The 25848-nt window shown below is 43.2% G+C and overlaps 1 protein-coding gene across 2 annotated transcripts in view; it reads left to right on the top strand.

Moving 5' to 3' along the window:
• The first annotated feature begins 6804 nt into the window (after positions 1 to 6804).
• The window catches only part of adamtsl4 (ADAMTS-like 4), a 35758-nt gene continuing 16714 nt past the window's right edge, over positions 6805 to 25848 (top strand). The window contains exons 1-4 of one of the 2 annotated variants that reach the window (XM_056381091.1): positions 6805 to 7285; positions 8945 to 9008; positions 12061 to 12674; positions 13823 to 14519. In XM_056381091.1, coding sequence (XP_056237066.1) covers positions 7257 to 7285; positions 8945 to 9008; positions 12061 to 12674; positions 13823 to 14519 — 1404 coding nt within the window. In that variant the 5' untranslated portion in view covers positions 6805 to 7256. The remainder of the gene's footprint in view (positions 7286 to 8944; positions 9009 to 12060; positions 12675 to 13822; positions 14520 to 25848) is intronic. The other variant, XM_056381092.1, reaches the window with a different exon arrangement.

Here is a 25848-nt window from a genome sequence, read left to right as displayed (position 1 = left end):
AAACCAAGGGGCAGTAAAGAAAAACTGACAGAAAACCTGAGGGCGGGACATAAATCTAGACTCAATGACTTCCAAGTTGCAAGTCAACCATTCAAAACTGAAAACAGATAGCTGCAAGTTGATTTATTTTTGCTTATGTAACAAAAATACAACATTTTGGACATGAGGAAAGTCAAAATGATCATCTATCACTGCACAGTCATGAAATAAATATTATTGAATATTATTAAAGATAACATTTACTGCAGACCGTTGATTCAAGTACATTTTTGCAATAAAATTCAACAGTATATCAAGTAATTAAAAACCAAATTGCTTCTTTTCCAGCTATGCTAAAGCTGTGATTGAAGCCACGGTGTAAACCTGTGTTTTTTTTACCAGATGGTATTCATTCAAAAATTCAGCTCTACATGATCTACTGTGCGCGTATCTTGTCCAGTATAAACTTTCACTCCCTTCCCTTGTCTCAGTGTGCTCTGCAGAAACTGGTGAAGCCTTGGGGAGTAAGAGGAGGAGAAGCTGACCTCAGACTCTGACCTCAGGTTGTTTTCAAGATTCCTGCTTTTGGAGGGTAACTTAAACCTGGCTGAGGGAAGGGGAGATGGACCGGTCAGTTCATACGAGGCTAAAGGAAGGGAACGCGCTGCGGTGCATGGCCAAATCTTTGACGTGGCTTTGATGTGGCTCAGGGCATGTTCAAAAGGTTTATCGTGAAACTCTATTCTCTATTTCACAACTATTTATGTGCATGATAGAGATGTAATCATTTATTTTCAACATCTTTAAACATTAGATATCTGTGTCAGAGAGTTTACTGGCAGTTGCAGAAAACTGTTTTTGTGAGTGACTGCATGTATTTACAACAGCAGTAACAGGATACTTCGTACATCTTCATGGCAACGTTTTATCCCATTAGAATTCAGACATATTGTGTTTGGATTGCAGATACATTACAGATGGATAAAAATAGATTACTTATTTTAAAGTGTATGTGACTAAATCTGATGGCCCAGTAAATTAAAGAAGTTCAACATTTTTGGGAAGTAAACTTATTCGCTTTCTTGCTGTGATTTAGAGAAGACTCATAGCACTCTCATATCTGCAGGATAAATATAAAGCTACTGTTTTTATTTTTATTTTTTTATTTATTTATTTTTTTTCTGAATCTTTGATAAAGAGTAAATGTCCCGTATTGTTTTGACCTCACATAATATTTAAGGAGAGTTGTTTCTATTGAAGTTGGAATACAATTCAGGCATGACTGCCCATTGCCCAAAGGCCCCAAATGCCCAGGGGCCCTGTACTCCCCAAATTCATCTTGTTTCATTTGTTATGTGACAGTTTGATTAAATGTAGATTTGTGTGGGAATATGCAACATTCAGGCACAGTATCAACTGAACTGGCCTCTCTCAGAGTCCTGCATTATTAGTCAGTCTTGCGTCTCTGTTGTGTAGAGATCTGGGCCCCTTCACTCAACTGTTGGTTGAGGTCATGGTACATTTGTATCATGAGTCTGCCACAGTGGATTAATCTGGTCGGGATCTATATGCATAGGTAAATAGATAGAAAAGGAACTTTTTAAGCCATGTTTGGGGATTTTTATACCAGTGAATAACTAGCTTTCTCCTATCTCAAAGCATTTGGGTTGCAACAATAAGTACTATGGGTAGTAGCAGTGGTTCTAGTAGCAGCAATTGCTTTGGCTTCTTCTTTTGGGGCACATGTCTTGACAGGACAGCAGTAAAACAGCTGATAGTGATTCTAAGTGCTGTGTATACCTGCCAAAAGAAATGCTTAAGAATTATTTATGATGTAATCTTGTTCTTTAGTCATCGTGGCAGTACGGCTTTAAGGATGGCCGAGTCTGGCAGTTGGTTAGTCCGTGACTTTGGTCCAGACGGAAATATCTACTATATCAACTATCGGATGGATTGCCATGAAATTTTGTACAGACGGTAATGGTTCCCAGAAGACGAAGCCTATTGACTTTGGTGACCCCCTGACTTTTTCTCTAGTGCTACCAACAGGTCAAAGTTGTCAGTTATTCATTGAAATATATTTATATCCACATGCTTGATCGGCCCAGATTTAGGCACAGATAATCATGTTCCCTCAGAAGAGGTCAAAATATAAATGTGTCCAATACTTTTAATTTAAAAGTTTGCACTTCTTTACAGTAAACAGCCTCGCACAGCTGCTCGCTCGGCTGTAGACTTGAAGACTCAGAAAGGACAAAAACTTTTCTGTGTCAAATATAACACAGTAATCTAAAAGTAATGACAATACATTACTGATGGCAATTAGATCTGTCATCAGTGACCAAGATCTCCATGAATGAACCAGGCAGGAATTCAATTGAAATGCGGGCAGTGATACAACACACTCTGGTCTATAACCAATCGACCATAAACATACCGGAGCTCTTATTACCCAGCTGCGTCGTTCCGCTCTATCTCTTGTGACCCAGTGTCTCCTGTGCCAAGCCATACCATACATGCCCATTCACATAGACATAAATCCTGTTGTTTGTTGTTGTTGTGTGTACATATGTGGCCCAGTGGCTTCTCTGAATGAGCAACAATTGTTCTTTGTGTGAATAATTGGAACAAGGTTATTTCAGCAGTTTCGTCAGCCAATTAGGGTCCAACGGAGCTGACCTCTCTCTCTCTCTCCCTCTCACGTCCTTGTTTCACCAGACTGTAACTCCTCATTAGAGCGCTCTACCCATCGATCGTCTTATCTCCCCCTGCCCTTCTTCCTTTTTGAACATTTTGTCTCTTTCAAAATGATCTTCCATCTGAGGTTCATCGATGGACCTGTGTTTATGAGTTCTTAGAGGTTGAATTCGAACCAAAATTGCATTAGTGGAAAAGTTATCTGTGTTGGGGCTCTCAGCCACATCCAGACCAGACTGTAAAGATGTCAGCTGTTTTCTTCTCTGGCTCTCTGCACTCTTTCCAGAGGACACACGCCCTGCTTTGATCCGGACCCTGGCACAGGATTGGTGGAATGGAGCAAATATTGACTCCATCTGAGCCAGACAAATCGCTCCCCCTTCCTGCGTTCTTTCTCTTTCACTCTCCTTTACACTTGCTCAGTTCCCGTCTAATCTGCCATTACCTCTTTCTCTCAAATTCCCTTTCATCCCCTCTCTGCTGCTGCCTTTCTTTTCACTGCCTTTGTGTCCCCGTCTGTCACTCTCTCTCTCTCTCCCTTCTCTGCCCTTCTCCAGGCTTCTCAGGCTGTCAGTACCGATAGGTCAGGCCTCTCCTCCTCCTCTCAGCTGAATTAGGTGCCTTCACAGAGATGAATCCGCTGAGTTTAGAATCTCAATGTGTAGCTAGTTTTGATTTCAAATTATCTGTATGTTGGATTGCACGCTACTGCCTGAAGCCTTGAGCATACTTTTACATTTGTGAGTCTGCGTGAAGAGTGAGGACTTTCGTGAAGGCATGTGCCAACATACTTTCATGTAATGTTCATATGTGCTGCAGCCGGCTCATTTACAAAACCAGACTATACAGAAACAGAGAAAGTCCAGCTGTAGTTTTAAAAATAATCTTTTACCTTTTGGTTCCAGCTGCTCAATAAATTCTATTCACCTTTTTTTAAGTTCATTTTCAATTTGCACATAAAAACTTGTTTGAAAACACCTCAAATTCAGAGAAAAGGTTGAAATGTAACCAAAAAAAGTTTTTATAATTTGATATATAAATGATACTGTTGAATTTGGATGGAGACTTGGTTAATGTGTTTTTATGCACTGGACTTCTGATATGGATTTAGTGTAGTCGGGTTTTTGGTTTGTTTCGTAGCATTGGACAAATTTGGACATATTGACTGAATGAAAACAAACTTTCATGGCAATCCATTCCAGAGGTGTTGAGATATTTCATTCAGAACCGTTTGACCGACCGACCAACCAACCAACTACAACAGATGATCGCGTACATCTCTCTCTATGTGAGATTGAGGTGAGCTCTTCTGCCGTCAGTACTGGAGCAGAGCTAGATGAACAGGGATGGTCTGTGGTCTGAAAACGGTTCATGATAACCATCAGACAGGTCTTCATACTGGTCCCCTCTCTTTGACCTATTTAAGTCACTGTCTCGCTGCCGCCTTCACGGGAGGCAGCCTGCAGTGGTCTAACCCTGAGCCCCGACCCTCTGCTGGTCTGAAGAAGCCTGGAGGCCTTGTTAACTTTAACAATAAAAGGGTTGCGGGCCTACTGTGTCTTGGCCTGAGGCTGGGGTCTGTGTGTGTGCTTTCTGGAGGCAGGGTGTGTGTACACGCAAGAAGTTTTTCAAGTGATTTATCATCCCCACAGGGCCCAGCTACTCTGATCTGCAGTGTTATTACTCGGATCAGCCATCCGAGACAAATAACAGATCTACCGCTTCATACGGACCTCCCCGGACACACACACAAACACACACACCACATCTGTGTATTGTGGTGGCTAGTTGATACAGACATTTTAGCTAATCATGGCTCTGTGGTTGGTGGCGCATGTCCACAGGCCAACATGTAAGTTACTGCTTCTCAAGGATCCAGAGAAAGAGAGATAGGGAAAGAAGGAGAAGAAAGAGAAAGAGGGAGGGAGGAAGGGAGAGCAGAAGGCTATAAGTGGTCACGGACCACTGGTGACCATGGCAATGACCTCTGGCTAATTGTAGTTACTGATAGACATGCTGCTAAGAAGTACAGAGATATCCATTTCACTAATCACACACGAAACACACCCCGAGCTGCTGCAGATGTGTCTATGTATGTGCACTATCCTGTGGAATCTACCCTTTTCATTCCTGGTACGCTTTCAACATTAACTTTTTTATTTTGACAGATCAAATCTTAAGCCTCTTCTGTAATGTGGTTAAGTCTAAGTTGTTGGCTCGCAGCACGCTTTGAAGTCGCTAATCTCCGTCACCATCACTGCGCCCATGCTTTCAGGATGCCTGTCCAAGAAAAGCAGCAGGCTGGCCCTGGGACATCTCAAGCCCTGGGTGTGTTAATATGTGTTAGACCATAACTCACTGCGTACTCGCCCTCCCTTCCACTCATCATCTCTCTCTCTCTCACATTTCCACCGTCTCGCCTCTCCTCTCCCCTCAGTGGCAGCAGGGCGGGAAATGTGGAGCAAGAGGTTAAAGAACAGGATTGAAAATGTTTTAGAACGAGACACCTCTGGAGGTGCTGTTATGTCAATGAGCTGGGCTCTGAGGATCAGTAGTCAACAGTGTTTTTACTATCACATTAGTTTTGCTGTCCCTCCCTTCTTCCTGGTTTTGCTTCGACTCTCCAGCTCTGCTTTCTGCATGAGTCCCGCATCAACTCTCTCCTCTTCTTGTTTTCCTACGATGAAGATGATGATGTTTTTTATGGCTGTGTCATGCATGCGACTGTGCTGAGTCCTCAAGGGACTTACACCACAAATTCATTTAAACCAGATCCAGAGTACAGCACATACATTTTTAAACAACTCTACAAATAGTCAAAGAAAATAAATAAGGCCAAGTCACATAACTCTCATAATCGAATTTCATGTCTTCAACAAAATTCATAAATTATTTACTAGAATCAAAAGAAACAGAAAAAAAGTATAAAGAATCCATCTTGCCGTCCTTTTCCCACACAGAGTTAGCAAACTTAAACACATCAAAATGAAATAACCTCTTCAGTTTTTGTCATTTGTCCACAAGAATATTTCCTGTTTTTAAGAACTGACACTCAAATCATCAGAGGATGATGGGACTCTCTCTCTCATACAATCTATTTTCCTCTGTAATGTTATTGAATCTGTCAACCTCAATAAATTGAGGATGAATACCAGTTCTTAGCTAAAGATCCTTGTGATAAGCGCGATGAGGAAGACTTAAGTGGCCTTAAGTTTGGTTCTGATCAGATTATTTTCAAGTTATTTTTCTTCAAAGGGGAATGGAAACTTACTTTGGTTTCAAACACCAGAAGTCACGGCTGTATATCAGCCTCCTCGAAAACTGTGTAATGCAGAACTATTCATTATTCTCCTCCTGTTTGACCAGCATGTTCCGTTATAGAAAACCATGCTGACTGACTGGGAAGGTCAGTGAATTACAACCGAATAAACATAGTGTAAACAAGTTGGCATCATGCCGTTTTCACATCTGCTTCAGACCACACACACACACACACACACCCCCCCCCCCCACACACACACACACACACACACACACACACATCTACACAGAGACATCATTCCTGCTCAGAAGTGGCATGTCTCTGGGGTGCACTTACTCCAGCTCCAAATTGGTGGAGCATGTCTGGCTTCAAGTGTTCAACTGTGATTAAACAGTTATGAGAAAACACAGCCATGTTTATATGATATAAAAATATCTGTTGCATTGTAACTTCTACACTGCCCGTGAGTCAACAGCCATATTTCATCCATGCAGAATAAAATAAAACAAAACAATTTTCCACTTTGAACTTGTGTCAGTAACTTTGTCATAGAACAATTAGTGTTTGTATTGGCACAATAGTTCCCCAACAAAGTGTCCCTGCTGCAGATGCTGCCAGCTCAGGGCTGTTTCCGACAATGAGTAGATCATTACTACTGATCAGTGTGACCTAGTACAATGGAGCATTCTTATGTTGGATTGTGCAACTAAGAAAGCGGCTCTGAGAGTTATTATAGCTTAGTCAGGGCCCATAGTGGTGTGTGTGTGTGTGTGTGTGTGTGTGTGTGTGTGTGTGTGTGTGTGTGTGTGTGTGTGTGTGTGTGTGTGTGTGTGTGTGTGAGTGTGTGTGAGAGAGAGAGAGAGGGGCACTGGGAGTGTATGTTTATGCATGTGAAAGAGAGAGAGAGAGAGTTGTGTAATCTGTCCATTTTGTGTCTCCTGTCTCCCCTGTCTCTCTCTCTCTCTCTCCCTCTCTCTCTCTCTCTCTCTCTCTCCCCTGGCCCCCTGGCTGCCAGGCGTCACACCAGTTTATAATAAGGACCCAGAAAAGAAAAAAAGTTGTCGAGTGAACGGGACTGAAAGAGAGAAAAAAAAAAGACGGAACCCTTCCCACTCTCCAAAAATCACGGGGAGTGACTGTGACAGGAGGAAGGGGACAGAAAGAGAGGGAGCAGCAGAGGAATAAGAGTAAGAAGCCTTCTCAGGACTTCATAACATTTCTTTAAGGACTGCACGGACCGGAACGGACCACTAAACTGGACTGATAATCAATAGCGGTGATCAGTAGCGGAGTGAGAAGTGTTGTGGGAGACTCTTGGATGAGCATGCGGCTCGGTTTACTATTCAGGTAAAACTTTGACTTACACAGCTGCAACCTGCTGCCTCTCTGTCGCTCTCTCTCTGCTTGTACACAACAGCACATTGGGGGGTTACATCCTCCTTTGAGCGAGCAGGGACTTTACGTTGACTGTGGTTGAGATATTTAAAAGAAGAAAGAAAAAAAAAAGTTTTGTGGCGAAGTTTTGGCTTTTACGCACGACGCCTTCTCGGTGCGCGCCGGGCGCTGTGCAGGATATATGATAGGAATTTACCCGAAGGCATCTGGGTTTAGGTTAAAGTTCTCTCTTTCTCCTCAGGGCGGATTTTTTGAGAGATTTCCCCCCTCCTGTATACCTCTCGCTCCCTCTCCCTCTCTTTCCCTGTCCCCGCGGCTCCCAGTTTATTCTACAATGTGCCACTGTAGCGGCCAGAGAAACGTGGACCCGGGTAGGGGGTCGTTACTTCGGCCTGAGCGGCTCTGTTGTGTCGGACTGTGCGGGACCTTTGTCTGTGTTTTTCGGGGTAATTGTGTAGTCTGGTGTGGGGAAGGTTCCAGAGACCACGGCGGTGCACCACACTGGGAAGAAGGGACCAATTACTCTGACTACATGTGGCTTGCGGACTGGTGATTGCGGCGATGGTTTGGTTCTCGTTGCGAGCGCTGAAATGTCCATCTTAGCAAGTCGTTCAGTTTCATGTTCAGGCTATTTTCTTGGCAGATGCAGAGATGGTATTCCACTTGTTTCCAATGCACTTGTCTGTACTGTTTTCTGGAGATGGCTGGGATCATTACAGACAAACCGGCCGATTTAAGAAAATTCTGGAGACATGGTGATTTTCTGTTTAAAGAAAGTGTTTTTTCTCTGACATTTTTTCCACTCTCTCACGGAAAAATAAGACAGAATAAGGATCAATAATTAATTAAATCTACTTGGGCAGCCTGCTCTCTACACACTTCACATGCTTCCTAAACTAGTTTCATGTTAACTTTAAGGACTAAGCCAAAATTAAAGGAGAGATGTAACACCATCCTAACCCATAAACCACCTCCTTTGAACACCAGACCTCAAATAAAAAGTACCTTACAGCACAAGATGATTTTGGATGTTGTGACTGATTGTGCCTGGAGTGTGTGTGTGTGTGTGTGTGTGTGTGTGTGTGTGTGTGTGTGTGTGTGTGTGTGTGTGTGTGTGTGTGTGTGTGTGTGTGTGTGTGTGTGTGTGTGTGTGTGTGTGTTAAAACCACATCCTCAGGGTGTGTACAGTCCCAGAGAGAGGCATGCGGAGGGAAAACATGCTTGCTGTTTAAACCCATTAGTTTGTTAGCACCTCTCGGGCTTCCTCAGATTGATTGAGATGTTTGCCTGTGAACCCTGAGGGGAAAAAGAAACTTTTGTTCACCCCTGACGAAGCCCACAAGCCACCTGTAGTGAGAAATAAAGTGGAATAATTGGTTGCTTAAGTACAGTTACTGGAACATTTGATAGGGTGTTCACTAAACACCTTTAACTGGTTTTCAAAATTAATGTGCATTGAGGGAAAAGGTTCAAGAAAGGTACTGAAAATCTGTGTGAGTTCACACAGCATACACCAATTTAACGTTTAGATCATGGAACAGTTATTATATGAAAGAGCTTATTCAGATATTTGAAATCCTATGAATCTGCCACTTTTCTTCTTCCCTCCAGGCTCTATGTGCTGTGGGGCTTTGTGGTGGTCACGACCTCTGTGACCAAGGCTGCCAAAAGGAAGGTGAGTCATTAGCTCATCATAAGTCTCAGACAATGGCATCACTATAGAGGGGTGAAAGGTGATCGCAATTAAAGGATAGAGTCACATTTTTTCCAAGCCTGTCTTAAAATAATACTCGCATGCCCGTATGCACAGTGGAAGAGTTATTGGTCGCTTTTATGGTTTTATTTTGTCTTTACCTGCTGCAAACAGATTCTCCTAACATGATTTGAATGTATGAGATCGGGGGGGGGGGGGGGGGGGGCAAGACACACTGTCCTTGTTCTGTGCAAAAAAGCAGCTGAAACTGAAATGGTGCTTTATTAGTCAGAGTAAGTCAAATCAAGTGGATATCTTCCAGAGGTCCAGTCTTTTTTGCGTGAAATCCCCCCTTTGTGTTCAATCTGCAGCAGCTACGTACAAGAAAAAAACACTAAGAGAGAATCCAAACTAAAAAGATGATGACTTTGGGAAATACCCGCTTGATTTGACTAACTTAGATGATGAATCCTCATTAACTTCAGATGAACATCTGAATACACTTGTTTTTTATTGATAACATCATTTTTATATGAGCTAAGATAAACAGTCCTGTGTCCAATGTGACGGTGTGAAAGGAGTCACTTCATCTGAATCTGCAGTTCTCCTCGGCTTCACAGATCTTTATGGAGTTTCAGCTCGTTGTTTATCCGTCCCATCTGCAGCTTTAGGCTACTGGTTTGCCTCACTCTCGTGGCTCTCAGAGCATCGTTTTCAGCTAAAAAAAGAAGCTCTAAATTCCCCCTTTTACAATACGTGCTCAGCACCAAACAGCAGACAGACACAGTTGGCAAGTAGCTGGTGAACATAGTGGAACATTCAGCAGCTAAAGAGCCAGATATTTCCAGCAGGAGTTGGTAGAGACCAAAATCAGAACTAAAGAAAGAGTGAATATTGAAATCACATTCATTAAGTTGCCAGAAGCACCAAACACCAAACGAGTGATAATGTTGCCACATCCTGCTGGATGTGTAAATCAGCAACTGTTCACAAGTTCAGCACATCAATTTAACAGGTGATGATATGCCAACGTCAACTTATTTCTGCTGCCCCCAAGTGGCCAAAACATCCGCTCTTGCTGGTTAAAGAAGAAGAAGAAATTTGTCATCGCCTGAGGGAACACAAAAGAAGAGGAGGAAGACGGGATCTCCTCATAGTCAGTTTGGAGAGGAGGAATAATTACAGAGACTAATAATTCTTTCATTGAGCTGGAGACGGCCCACAGTGACACCAGTGTGATCATTTTATAATAAAAAAAATTTAAAAAATGAAATAACTGGGGACCCAGAGTTTACAGCTTCAGCCCGGACTGGTTCAAGCCTGGTGGCACATTGTCGCAGGAGTTTAACCAGTAGCTCCGGAGGTCAGCGGTGGCTGCTGCAGGGTCACTGCACGGAGCTCATTAATGGTCCCAGTTATGTGGCAGCTGTGTGTTTGATGTCACTCATTACGACAGAACACACCTCTCGTCCACACACACACACACACACACACACACAGAAACACACAGAAACACAACAGTCATTAGGCCTGTCAGCCTTGACCCCCCCTCATCTCTCTCACCTCTTTCTCTCTCCTTTTCTCCCACACTCCCGCCATTTTACCTCATACAGAGGCAGGAAATCTTTTAATCTGGTGGTGAACTGGACAGTACAGTACCAGAGCGCAGAAACACACACACAAACACACAAGTATGCCACTTACACCTGTCCTCTCCCTTCCATCCATAAACACTTTGTACAGTATGTTTACTGTCACATTTCTGCCCATGTACACACACACATTCACACACTCAGAGAGAGAGAGAGAGAGAGAGGAGAGAGAAGTGGAGCGCAGATTTATGTATTGGTTCATTCTGAATGGAAACTTTTGTTCAGCTCTCATGTTTGCTGGTGTGCCAACCAGGCCAAAGCTTCAGTTATGAAATGAGAGGAGAAACATTTATCTACAGCCACAGAGGAAGACATCAAAGCCTGACCTGGCACCCACATACATACACTCCCACACATATATGTACAAACATATAACACAAACACACCAAATCAGCCCTGATTATGCCCTTTCTGCAGTGCGTTCATACGACACCAACTCCACTGAATTTATCCGTCTGCTCATAAGCTGCTGGCAGGTGACTGAGACTCTCCTAAGCTTGAGTGAACTATGAAGAGTTCAGGATTTATATTTTGGCCTCAGAGGAAGGAAACTCACGAGACTTTAGCTCATCAGTGGACTCAGTTACTGTGAAGAAACACGTCCTTACAGAGACTTTAGATTTTGCAGTGGCAACAGTTTTGCTAAGTTAAGTACTTCTTTAAAATGTTGCCAAGGCTTGCCGTTTTGACCTTTTGCACAGCAGAGTTAGGGTTACAGTCAGTACTCATTGACTTAATAATTGTCCTCATGACTTCATTCAGCCATAAAACTTCAAAATAGTACAAAATGTATTAAAGTATGAAAACTGACTTTTGATATTTTCAAAAAATTAAGAACCGAGTAACTTTTTTTTTCTTAGAAATCGTGGTGGAGGTCAAAAGAAGTGTTGAACATTTATTTGATGTATATTTTATTGTGATAACTTCAGATTAGCTTCTATTAAAAGTCAATATATTGTTGTTCGGGGGTGACAGGGACTAATGTGCAAAAATGCAGCATAGATAAACAAGTTCAAGATAATTACCACAAAAATATCCCTTAACAAGTTGTAAAAATGATTAGAGCTGAAACAGTTGGTCAGTTGTTCTAAAATGAATTAGCTACCATTGATAATAATTTCTGAAGCAGAAATTCACTAGTTTTACTAGTTCTCTAGTTAAATGTGAATATTTTCTGGTTTTCTTAGTCTCGTGGTAATCAACTGAAAATCTTTGGTGCTTATTGCCCGATGATTAATCTGTCGATCAAGAAAATAATCCGTTGATAACTCGATAATGAAAATGACGCTGTGGCCCTACAAGATGTGTAATTATTCTCAGATTTCTTTTTGCAAAATCAAAAATGAAGTGTCATCCTCTTTCTCTGTGTGTGTGTTACTCAGGTGGCAGGCCGACGGTCCAGACAGGTGTTTGAGGTGGAGCCTGTGGAGGGGGTGTGGTCTGTTTGGGGGGAGTGGTCAGAATGCTCTCAAACCTGCGGGATTGGCATCTCACAGAGGAGCAGGAAGTGTTTACCTCCTCCACCTCCACAGTCTCCTCCCCTCTCCCACTCCCCTCCTAACTGGGCGGGGTATCTGCCCGGGGGCATTGGAAGTCCTGTCATCTCACCTGTTCGCCCCTACTACCCTCCTCGTTACCCTGGGCAACACCCACCTTATCACTCCCCACCAATCTCTGCCAATCGCACCCCAGGATTGTCTCTGTTTCGGAATAACCCCGCAGGAGGAGGAGGAGCTCCTGTTCCTGGACAGGCCAATCAAGCTCCTCCTTTTTACCAACCAGAATTCTCCCCAACCAATCAGGACCATGTGTCTGTTTACCGATCACCCTATCACGCTCCTTCACATGGCTACAACCAGCCGGCACGGATCATCAGGAGACCAACCAGTCCAGGAGCAGTGAGGGGTGGAGTAGGAGGAGGAGGAGGAGTAGGAGGAGTAGGAGGAGGGAGCAGAAGGTCGGTCTCCAACAATCGGGAGGGTCTGCTGGCGAGGAGGTGAGACTGGAAAATAGAAAACAACCTGACATACGCTTATCACACATATATTAGTATCAGCAAATATGATGGCAAATGAATAACAAGAAATCAGACTAAAATAAAGTAAAGATAGAGTGGGGTCCATCAGACTTTTTGAACTTCACTGTATGTTTGAGATAAATTAGGAGCAACCATTACCTAGTTGACAAAAAACAATCTCACCACAAGAGCCAGTTAGCATTTCACTCGTGTCACACAATCTTCCTCAGCAGATGGAGTTGCTAAGTTGTGATGAGTGTAGATGTTTTACATTTTCTACATTTCCATGATAAATGGGCTACATCTGCTACGTCTACATCTGCTGAGAAACACTGTGTGGTTTGATCAAAAGCTCCAGAACAGCTACTGAGTGGACCCTGCGGTGAGACTGTTTATGTCAACTGCTGTTGGTCAAGCGTGAACGTTAAGTCTCACCTATTATATAGTTTGTCTATCAGAAAGTACTGAAACGTTTATGTTTTAATTGTAAAATGTCAAAGGTCAGTGACAGTGATTTAACTGATTTCCAGATAATTGAGGCTTATACATCTTCTCTGCAGCTCGAGCTCGCCTTTTTCAGGAAAAAGTCTCTAGCACACAGGAAGTGAGTTTTGCTTTGCTGGCAGTAGCAACGGTGGCTTGTTTAAGATAAATAAGAAGAACACAGTTGTGAGGATGAGCAATAGCCACCACATCTGAGCAGGCAAAGAAAAGATTTGTGATCTCATCACAAAGTACAATGAAAAAACTAGTTGTAGAGCAAAGACATCACCAGAATAAAATAAAATGCTGATTCTCCAGGGCACCATCACAGGTGCTAGTAGTTACAGTGTTGACATTGTTTAGGCATTAGAGAGCGTTTGTTTACGACGTTTTGAGTTTTGGGAGTTGGAGTTATGCCCATCCGTGCCTCTCGTATTTGCTGTGTTATTTCATCATTACTTCTGGTTTTTGTCATTCAGACAGGCACTGTCTGTTCACCCTATCTGAACATTATCCTGACTTTCTGTTTTCGTCCCTGCTTCTCGCTCGTTCTGCCATTCTGTAAATCTTTCTCTCCAAATTGAGTTTTCTCTGTTCCTTCTTCCCTTTTTTTTTTTTTTACCCTCTTTCTTTTTGACTCGCAGGTCTTCCTCCATCCTTCCAGGTCAATTTGGGTACGGCAGAGTCCCCTTCTCTTTACCTCTGCACCGTCCAAACCGACAGGCTCGCCACACAGACAACGGTACTGACACTGCAACGCCAGCACCTGGACTAGCTGTGAATGAGGACGAGGCAGAGAACAACAGGAGAGAGGAAGAGGAGAGGGGGAGTGATGGAGAAGACAGGGAGGGAGCGAGGAGAGAGGAGGAGGAGGAGGAGAGGAATGTAGAGCAGGAACGCACAGAGTCACCTGCTGCTGAGGAGGTTCCCACAACGACCACAACAACTGGCAAACCACACCGCCATGTTGACAGACCCTCACACTCCCATACAGAGCATGTGCGGGGGAGAGAGCGAGTCCCACCATCTCACTCCTTCTCACGCTCCTCATCACCATCTGCATCCAACCGCCACCGGTTTGACTGGCACTCTGTCAGCGCTCCACCTCCCATCGCTTCACCTTTTTCCCCTCCTCTCCACCGCCCCAGCCCGGTGCACAGGGACAGGGAGCTCCACCCAGGCTTCAACCCACAGGCCCCGTCCACCGGCAACATCTACCCTCTGCAGCACCCCCACGTCCCGCACCTGGGGGTGGAATCAGGCAGGGATGGAGGAAGAGCATCTCCTCAGGTCTACAGATGCCCTGGCCCAGAGAAGGAGTACCGCAGGTGCTTCTCACAGGTAAAATCTTCACCTGTAAACCCCGGAAACAAAAGGAATATTCCACCTAATTTACTGGCTTCACTCCCTCTTAACAACTTCAGTAATTCACTTCGGCTGGCCATACACTCACCTCTGCTGTATTCAGCTGCATCTGTATATAGCCTGCAGTTGTTCTTGATTTATATGCATGCCATGTGTTGAAGGGAGCAGTTAGGCAGCTGTAAAACTAAGTAGTTGAAGGTCAACAGAGTGTATTTGATAGGCAGATCATTCCCCAGCTCCAACACTAGCGGGTTGCTTGGATAGAAAATGTTTGCCCTTGCCTCTGCTACTCCGAGGCATGTGTGTGTGTGTCCTGGGTTACAACCACAACACACACCTCAGTTGATATGCTATACACGTGATTGTATGCATGTGTCTGCGCTCAGTATCTCCGTGAATGATTGCACATGTGTGAGTATAGATATGTGCCAGAGCCCCAACATATGTAGATGTGTGTGTGTGTGTGTGTGTGTGTGTGTGTGTGTGTGTGTGTGTGTGTGTGTGTCAGTAGCAGAGTGTGTATTGATGTAACGTCTTGTCCTGGCTTGGGGCCTGCAGTGATGATTGGGGTTGCGACCCGCTCCATACCTCTCAGTGCAGCACAGTGAACGCATTATCAGTAGTAAAAGTGTGTGTGTACGCGTTGCCAAGAAAAGCAGCCGGAGACACAGACGTGGTCGTGTCAGATGGGCCGACTCACCCTCAACACACAGGTGAGAAACTGGGGTCGACCTCGCTGTAACTCAGGTTTCACTGACACAGGAATGCCACGCTTGATTTCACTCAATTAAATGTGAGATTGAGAGTGAACAAGGTGGACGGAGTTTTTTTCAACTACACAGTGAGTTTTTAATGACCCAAGTGTTTCTCTCAGGAATCACATCCACGATTCAATTTAATTAAATTGATATATTAAATTGATATATTCGTAATATATGGTGTGGGGGTGGGCGCCCTCCGTTCTCAGTTTGAGGAGCTGCACCTGTCCTGGCAAATAAGTGTGACACATTTCTATTATGTTAATCAAAATCAGCTCAGCCAATATCACACTGGACTAACTTGCACATTTTCCACCTTTTGCAGTGGTTGCTTTAAATTAACAACCAATCAATCAACTGTCCCTGGAGATCCGGGAAGAGCCGCAACATATGAAAAGTCACTCGAATGTTTTCCTGTTTTCAAGCACTACAACAAAACCTGAAGCGCTGCACCTGTATTTAGCGAAGGGTTAACTAGTTAAATAGTTAAAAAAAACAAAACTGATCTATGGTGCCTGTGAACTTATGCATCATGCATGGAGGGTCATGGATTAGATGGATGAATATACAGTGTTTTATCTGATCAAGGTTCTTGTACAGCTGCTTGTTTTTAGACAATAACATTTAAGAAGTTTAGTTCTTTCTATCAAATGAAAAAAACAATTGTAAAGAAAATCAGGTTTTAAGTCCCCAAAGTCATGTATTGAAAAAAGTGTTGTTTTGATATCAGTTGTGAAACTCGATTATCATATTGGTAACAATGTCGCAGTTTTTCAGACAATACTTGGATCTACAGGCAACACCACAAACGTCCCTCTAGGGCTTATTCGTGATATTTATAAAAACACCAAAATACAGTGATCAAAAGTTTCCCTCCCGCTCTGGTTTCATGGAAAATCAATCACACCATGGACGCAGGAACAGACGCATGAAACAAACAGAAGGAAACTCACCCATAGTCCCTTTGAAGATTTGATCATGGGGACAAAAATACCCAGAGGGACATGTGACCGGGTTATTTAATCCAGCAGGCCACTCATAGCAGGACCGTCTTAAGCGAGAGTGTAGAGGGAGGTGATAAGATTGACGTTAACAAATACCACAGACCCACACATTCACACACACACCTACAAACTTACACATTTTCCCTCTCACACATCACATCTACAACTGGCCTCTCATAAACGGGAAGTAGTCACTTGAATCCGGGGCCAGGTTGGCACTCTCGGGCTCTTGACTTTTCCTCTCTTTAGATAATTTGGCAGCCTCTCTTGTTGTCTTTCATCCCCCCTCTCTCTGTCTCTGCCTGACTTTGTGTGATAGTCCCCATGTTAAAACAGATTTAGTTGCTGGCAGAGCACATGCCCTCTTTGTGCCAGCAGCGCTAATAGCAGTCCTGTGACGGCTGAGCCTGACTCATTGGGTTACATATTTACCCAGCATTAGCCTCTGCAGACTTGTTTGCTGCTGCAGTAGAGTGCATTTTTACATGTCTTATCATTGCTTGAAAATAATTTTAAAATGCTGATGAATGCAGGACTTGGTCCAGGCTTGTATGCACTGTATAGTAGGTAAGTGTGTGTGTGTGTGTGTGTGTGTGTGTGTGTGTGTGTGTGTGTGTGTGTGTGTGTGTGTGTCTGTGTGTGTGTGTGTGTGTGTGTGTCTGTGGATGAGGGAGTGAGCCAGACTGAGTGTGACACATCCTATTATCTATTAGGTGTGTTTGTCATAACACAGGGCGCCTGAGGCCCATCACAAGTGTGATTGGCTGTGTGTATGTGTGTGTTTTTACTGTTGCGTAGAAGCAAGTTGGGAACCAAGAGAGGGACAGAGGAAATGAGAAGGGCAAAAGGGGAAGAGTGTGTGTGTGTGTGTGTGTGTGTGTGTCTGTGTGTGTGTGTGTGTGTGTGTGTGTGTGTGTGTGTGTGTGTGTGTGTGTGTGTGTGTGTGTGTGTATGAGAGAAAGAGAGTATAAGGGGAGGGTGGCAAAGGAAGTGACGCAGTTAAGTAGTAGTGAAAGAGAGTACTGTTTTTAGAAAATCTGCACACAGTAGAGGGAGGGTGAGCTAAAGGGCAGAAGGTGGGGAAGGAGAAACACAAAGAAGAAATGGAGATGAAGGCTGGAAAGGATGAGTGTTTAGGTGTGTATTAAAGGACGTACAGAGTTGTATTAGTGGAGGAGACAGAGGAGTAAAGGCAGGGATGGTCAGCTGCAGCAGCAACAGATAGAGCAGGATAGAGAGAAAAAGAAATCCTGCAGGAAAACAAGAGGAAGCTTGTGTCAGAGGAAGAGAGGGATTCATGGAAAAGTGTGTGTGTGCATGTGTGCATGTGTGCATGTGTGCATGTGTGCATGTGTGCGTGCGTGCGTGTGTGTGTGTCTGTGAGAGAGTTTGTATATACTGTATGTGTGTGAGCGAGTGCAGAGTGTAACCAGAGGAGAAGTCGTTCTGTCAGAGGGAGGGGGGGGGGGGGGTGGAATTTGAGAAGAAGCTGCCTGAAACAAAAAAGAAGAGACACACCAGCTTGAAACAAACGTTTCACAGAGACACACGAGGCTCTTCTTGCCCTTTGCTTTCAGCCTTCCGAATCTTCACCCCAAATTAAGATTATTCTTTAAGCATACCCTCTTGCCTTAGCTCCTCTCTCTCTCCTCCTCTTTGGAGTAAATATTTACCAGGAGTCACTAACAGTGCGTGCCTCTGCAACAGCAAGTGAGAGGAGATCAGAGGCATGTGGATTTAAGATGTGGTTTACCACATGGCCTAATGAGATCGATACCAGCAGACACGAGGGCCTAATAAACACTGGGGGACAGGGGAGACAAATCCCTCTCACTTCCATGTTTATAGTGTCAGTTCGAGGTCACAACTAAAAATCTCTCTGAATATTGTCTCTTACTGTCCATCTGCCAAAATCCAGATGAGAGAAAGAAGAAGAGAAGAGTTGATGGAAATGTTGATACCTTCATTTAAGTTGCCTTCAGTTATCGCAGCGCCTTCGCAGCAGTAAGCCTGACCGGCAACTTTCTCACTCTGGATTTCATCTCACAGGCTACAAACACTTCCAGGCTGCAGCCGATGATTATTATCATTAGCGATTAATCTGCAGTTTGATTTTATGATTAAGCAATTAATCATTTAATCTATGAAATGCCAAAAAATAGAGCCTAAAGTGACCTCTTTAAATGTCTTATTTTGAGTTTAAAACAATCTAAAACCCTCTACTAGTCAGTTTGCATTGATATATGACAGAAAAGCAGAAGCTGCAGTAAGAGAGGGATTGACATTTTTTCAATACTTTGTGAGAAAAAGAGTGTGGCGATTAATCATCTTATCATTTCAGCTGTAATTTAGTTCAGCCCTCTAAAATGGAGGACGTTGTTGGGGCCATATGCAGCTTGAGAGGAAGACAGCTGCTATTCAGCTACTTTTCAGGGCTGAAAAAAGAACTTCCATTTCCACTATTTGTCATAAGGTAAATATATCTGTTGGATTAGTTCAACCGATTTCACGGTCATTTGTTATTTTCTAGATTAATTTATAGCATTCACGTATTATTGACCATCCCGCAACTGAGCGGACATAACACTTCAAAAGAACACACACCTGTTGATGAGTACGTTGCGCCAACCAGACACAGCTAACGTGGCTTCAGGCTGCTGCAGCAAGAGTCAGATGATCTTATCACAGTCTGTCAATACACAAGAATTATGACTACCAGCACGGGGCCCCACTCCTCATCTTTAATGACCGTGTGCAGACCCTGCCACGCTCGCTGTTGTTGCTCTCATGAAGTGACAAACAGGCCCAGATGTGTTGGACTGTGGCGCACACACATACACAAATACTCAACCACGTGCACTCATTCAGACTGATCTGCACTTTCTTTGCTTTCGTACTTAAACGAGCAGAAGGTATCTGCTTTTCAACAAAAACAGGTACCGCTGCTCATTAAAGTCTGTTTATATTAGCTCCTGTGTGCTCGGAGTTCCCCTCAAATCCTTCTTTCATGTTCCCTTTTCATCCTTTTTGATCTCTCTTCTCACTCTCGTTCCATCCAGTCTGTCATTTCTCACTCTGTCCTTTTAGTTATAATTTAATCTTTATTCAAAGGAATAGGTCAGCATTTAGGGAAATATGCTTACAACACTTGCTAACAGTTAGACACGAATATTGAAACCACTCTCATGTCTGTCCTTTAACTTTGAAGCTATCACCAGCTGCTGCTCAGCTCAAAGACTAGAAACAGTAGGAAACAGCTCGCGTGGCTCCGTCCAAAGTAACAAAATCTGCCGAACAGCCCGTCTGAACTTCAGAACTAATACGTTTATCTTGTTTGTTTAATCCATGCAAAACTAAAGATTTCATGACAGATGCCACAAAATTGGAAATAAACCAAAAAACAAGCATTTATTAAGTATCATCATAAAAAATATTTAATCCCAGAAACAACCAAAACTGCACCTTACAACAACCCAAGACCAAGTTAGAGTGCTTCATAACATTAGCAGCCTGAAGACATTACACACAGTTTTCACAGAAATAAAGAACATATTTAGCAATTTTAAGTTTCCAGGCAGAGGAAGCATTTTCGCAGTAATCGTTCTTTCAGTGTGGATTTTGAGATTTTCTGTTAGTAAACACGAGTCCTGGGAACAAAAAGAAAAGCTGTTCACACTTCCTCATTCTCTCTCTCACACTGATGTGTCATTATAAAAATATTTGTTAAATCAAAAGTCACCACTGCGTATAAAAACACTCTGGTTGGTAGAAATCTGATGTGGGTTTGTAGAGCTGCTACATGGAAAGAGGAACATGGAAATATTGTCATTTTCAGTGCAATGTTCTGGTTTCATTTATTGATCTTGTGGTTACAGTGTTTATCTAGTGCTTCTCTTTTCTTCTCTTTCTTTCCGTTTCTTTTTTTTTTTCATCACCTCGAACACTTAAGTTGTTTTGAGTCTTGAACTCAGATCTCTCTCTGAAAACAACAGGGAGGTATCTCTCTGTTCGTTTCGCGCAGCACGGGGCGTCCTCCTCCTTCACTCGTGGCCTGTTGTTGATGGATGAGCAGAGTTTCCTCTGGAGGACTTTCCCCCCCGGGGTCAAGGCTAAAGGCTGGGTGGTGCCCTGCAAAGCACCGACACACGGCCTCGGTCACAAGATTAGCCGGAGATTGTCAATCTCTGAGGACAAAAAACACATACATGAGCGTATGAACACACACACACACACACACACACACACACACACACACACACGCATATTAACATACATCATGGATTTGTGTGCATTCACACAATGATTAGTCCTGCCATGTGGAGTATGTTGATTTATGGCTGCAGGGGCCAGCAGTCAGTTGTTTAGTCTGAGTAACGCTGCAGTAATGCTTCAGGAATGACCGGCCAGCCTTAACCTGTATGTGGTGTTGAGGCGATATGGCCAGCTGTGCAGGCACAGACTTATGACTGAGCAGGAAGACCGCGATGTGTCACCAGGGCTTTCCCTACCGAAACACAATTGTGGTGAAGAGTTCCAGTTTTCCACATCATCTGTTCCTCCCCAAAACTCATCAGTCTTGTCTGGGTCGATGTTTGTGTTTCACGTATAAGTGCTATGTGTGACCAGGACCTTGGCTTGTGTGTGTTTATATGTGTGTGGCAATTGGCAAAGGCTGTGTTGCTGTGTGTGTGTGTGTGTGTGTGTGTGTGTGTGTGTGTGTGTGTGTGTGTGTGTGTGTGTGTGTGTGTGTGTGTGTGTGTGTGTGTGTGTGTGTGTGTGTGTGTGTGTGTGTGTGTGTGAGTGCGTGTGTGTGTGTGTGTGTGTGTGTGTGTGCGCGTGAGTGTGTGTGTGCCCAGAACAAAGTCTTTAGCCCTCAGGCAGTACCCAGCACCCAGACTTTCTCTCTCCTCCCCCCTCCCTGGCAGTAAAACACATCTGTAAGCTTCACAGCTCCTGTACAAAAACACTGGCTGCCCCTCTCTCACCAGCTGTATTCACTTTTCTTTCACCTGCTCTTGGCTCCATCCTTCACCCTGTCAGTCTGCCGCCCAGAAGCTGCCAGCTTTTACATCTTTCACTTCATGCTTATTTTTTTGTTTACTTACACACGCCTGTCTGTGGGGTTTAAGTTGCTTCCTTTCACCTACTTAGTCTGAATGAGTCTGAATGAGTTCTGATTGCAGCTAAATTGGTTTTACGCAATTTTGGTCTAAGTTTAGTTCCAATCATCAGTCTTATCAGTAATTATGTCACTGTATTCACCAAGCTGATTGCTGAAATTTGGGAAATGTGAGAAAATGAAAGCAAAAGGTAAAAGCATTTCCCAAACTGTCCGTTGTAAACATCCATCAGAGTTCCCAGACTGGCTTCTTGAGTCAGCTTAGCTCAGTTTTCATGAGGGGTTTAGTATTGTTTATGCTCACTCTAAAGTTGTTTAGGTAATCTGGCTAAACTGTTGGCTTGTTTACATCCTGTTTGATTGTCTGACCACTCACGTTTCTTTCCTTATGTTACTTTATTGTACTGATGCAACCGCAATGTCCCCAGCCCTCAGGCATTACTTCAGTGTGCACAATGTTATCATAACTGACTGGTTGCCATGTGGAGTGTAAATGATTGACAGGACTACAAAAACAAGACCCACGTAGGAGGTGACTGTAATTTTCATTTAATCAATATTTGCCAAAAAGAAAACATAGACAGGAGAAGATTCTCTAAGAGCTTTACTGGACTCGCTTGAGGTTCTTCAGCTTTTCGGATGAGAGGTGAAACGTCTTCAAGAACCTCAAGCAAGTCCGGTTTCCTTTGTGAAGCTCTAACAGACACCATGACCTGGATGACTGAGCATCTTCACACACGTAAACAGAAGATTGTAAAATCACAACAAGGACAAATACAAATTGTTTTAGTTAATCAACTAACAAATCAACTTTAAATAGTCATCTGATTATTTACTTTATGAAAATATGGGTATTGTTTCACATTTGGCCTTACTAGTGTCAATATGATACATTGGTTTTAGACACCAATACGAAAACAATACTTTTATCAGTGCTTTACTTTGAGAAACATAAACATGTCTTTTCTACAAAATCATTTTTGTTATTTGACAAAACAGGGCAAAGTTCTCAAAATCTATAGATTTCAATCAGGAACTATGACTACTGCAATAAAAGAAACCCCCCCCCCAAAAACAAACTTCTCAGTGATATAAAATAGTCTTAAATTGGCAACATTTGGATTCAAATCAGCATCTATAAAACAATAAGTAAGCAGCATTACACATTTCACCATATATTTGAAGCCAGTTTTCAGTATTTCACTATTTTCACTAAGTTGCTACTGACACATTTCAGTTCAATGCCAAGTTCAATAACCCCGTCTATGAAATGTCATTTTCATCTCAATGAAGCAGAGCTCAAAGAAGTTATCAGAAATCTGACAGCCAGAAACTGCAGGTTGTTCTCCTGTGTTATGGAGGCGTATTTACAGCAGCTTTAATTGGTTGATGCACAGGTTAATAAACTGGCATGAGGCCAGGAACATTTAAAACGGTTGCCAGGTGATTGAATGGTTGTGACTGTGCTATGGGCGTTCTTGTGGTTTGGGTGTTTTGATTTGATCCACAGGTCCAGACCCATCCTCACCACATCTTTAAGTATTTTTGCTTCTGCAAAAGGCATCCCCCTCCTTTCTCTCCGTCTTCGGCCCATTCAATAACTGCCCCCGTCCCTTTTCTCTCCCCTCCATCACTCCACCCCTCCCCACTCCCACTGTTCATCTTCCCCTTGGCGGTTACGAGGAGACCCCCTAACCTGAACACAAGAGTATACTAGCCTTTACAATAACACACAAATTCTCCTCCAGAGCCATGAAGCACCAGTGAACAAGTCTTCTCACTTCTGTTTTTACTCTCACTTCACCTCCTCTCCCTCCCCTATTCATTCAGTCCATTAGCCTCCCTCTGTTTTTACACACCCTAAACTCTTTTGGGAGGAGAATCCACTCGCCCTGTGGCCCTCATACAATCACCAACGCATGAATGCACACACTTTACATTTTCTTGCATTCTTTCTTTTCATTACACATCCTCGTTTTGTCTTTTAAGGAGTCTTTTTCACTTCACTGAAGCATCCCACTGCTGCACATTTTAAAATCCTTGTACGTGTGTTTGGGGTCGTTGCTCATTGTTTATGGTCTTACAAGCATATACATTTGCACTGATACACAGAATCTATCAGGTTTAAAATGGGGCCCAACGTGTTTATGTCCTGCAGAAATATTTACAACCATTACCAACCGCATTTCTCACGCACATCCGGGCAGATTTAGACGGTTACTGGAAAACATCAGGTGACATGCGTATACTGACCATCGAGCGCTCACTTACACTCACGTTCCATGGATGCAGTTCAAACACGCTCCCAAATAAGAGGCTTAAACCTGACAATAAACTATCGCTCGTAAATAACACAAAATTAAGACTCTTTCAGCAGCTTGAAGATGTGGCCTGGCGTACCACATAAAGTTTGACGGGCCGGTTTCACGCTTCGCCAGAAGAGAGACAACAGATGATCCTAATGAGAGCCTGGTGACATGACGGCCACATACATTCCTTCACACACAACGTAGTCAAAGTGTGAAATTCAGCAAGGCCGGTGTCAGTGAGTGCATGCTTGGACGTTTTATCCATGAGAGTGTTTTAGTTACACTTTGTCACAGAGGCGGGTTCACATGGGAACTGTCAATCTGTGTGTGTGTGCGCGTGCGTGCGTGCGTGTGTGTGTGTGTGTGTGTGAACTTGACTACTCCCTTGCTCTTGTCTCCCCAGATGAGGAACTTTCCAGCTGTTTGTGACAGCTGTGTGTGAAGAGAGGTTCAGAAAAAAAAAAACAAAAGGAAAAGAGGAACAAATCAAAGAAAGAGAGGAGGGAAAGACAAGAACATTGTGGAGCTAACACAGATTAGAGTTGCAAGGAAATCTGAGAGCTCTGTGTGCGGCATGCAAGAATGTGTGTGTGTGTGTGTGTTTGAACCAGCTGTATATCAGAGGGTTGTAAACTCAGTGGGTTTTTGACCAGGCAGGATGGTTGTGGTTTCCCAAAGTAATCCTACCTGATGAAGCTGCATGTGCGTGCAGTGTTGGAAAAAGTTGTCAGATCTTTTACTCAAGTAAAAGTATAACAATGAAAAAAAATAAATACTCCATTACAAGTAATGGCCCTCCATTCAAAAAGTTACTTAAGTGAAAGTACAGAGGTATCAGTAAAATGTACTCAAGCTTATTCACCACTCTCATATTTGTCCATTGAATATAAAGCTACTTAATGAAGTTTAGAGGTGTATGTATCTATGTGGATTTTATTACCTATGGACACAACCAGGCTAACTGTTTCCACCCGTTTTCCAGTCTTCATGCTAAGCTAAGCTAATTTGCTGATATCAGTAGCCTTGTGTATTGTATTATTAGATTTTTAATCCTAATGCATCAACATGAAAACTAGCTAGTAATCTTAGCTGTCAGTTAAATGTAGCAGAGTAAGAGGACAGAGAGACCACAGCTACATTAGCAGCCCTGAGGCTATACTTAAAGCACAGCTGGGCTTTGAGCTACATGCTAACATGCTCACAATGACAATGCTAAAGTTAAGCAAGTAAAATCTTTATTGCGCTAACTATATTTGCTATGTTAATGTGCTAACATTATGTGATAATAATGTGCTAATTAACACTAAATATAAAATACAGCCGACGATGTGGGGAATTTAATTAGTTTTGCAGTTGTTTTGTCATGAAGCAAAGAATTGGACAAATTGAAAATTAGACCTTATGATGACAATGGATGAAAATTCATTAGGATTCATCCTCTGGGGAACAAAAATACAACATTTCCATCCATAGAGCCACACATGGCTAAAAAGTTTGATGTTTCCCTCTGAAATGTAGTGGCGTAGTGGTATAAGGTGGCATAAAATGGAAATACCCAAGTAAAGTACAAAAATTATGCTTTAGTTCAGTACTTGAGTAAATGCACTTCGTTATTTTCACCACTGTGTCTCTGTGTGTGTCCCACAGGAGTGGGGCAAAGCTCAGTGAGTTATAGTCAGTACAGTAAAAACCAGCAGATGCTCCAATGTTTCATTTGTTGTTTAAGGGCAGGTATGCTAAAACTCTTTCCACTGTACGGCTCCATGACTCTGCTTGAGCGCACAAGTTGGACATGTGCTCACACAGACGTGCACACACACACGCGTACACGTGCTCACACAGTGACTAGCATTCTGTGGTCATGCACTGAGAGCCACGATGGATTTATGTGAGCAGCCGCTTCCAAAAAATCCATTATTTCCATATGTTTCTAATACACCCGCTGACTGCCAAAAGCAGCATGGAGACTATGCGCGAATGTGTGTGTGTGAGTGTGCGTTTGTGTATAAGGGTATGGCGTGTTTGCACTTACCTCCATGATCTCAAGTTAATTCTCCTCCCTTTTATTAGCTCTCTTTCTTTGCCTTTTACTTGCCACAGTCCACTCCACCCTTA

Source organism: Seriola aureovittata, chromosome 7 (genome assembly GCF_021018895.1).
Source record: "Seriola aureovittata isolate HTS-2021-v1 ecotype China chromosome 7, ASM2101889v1, whole genome shotgun sequence".
NCBI lineage: Eukaryota > Metazoa > Chordata > Actinopteri > Carangiformes > Carangidae > Seriola > Seriola aureovittata.
This window is presented reverse-complemented; position numbering and strand designations above follow the sequence as displayed.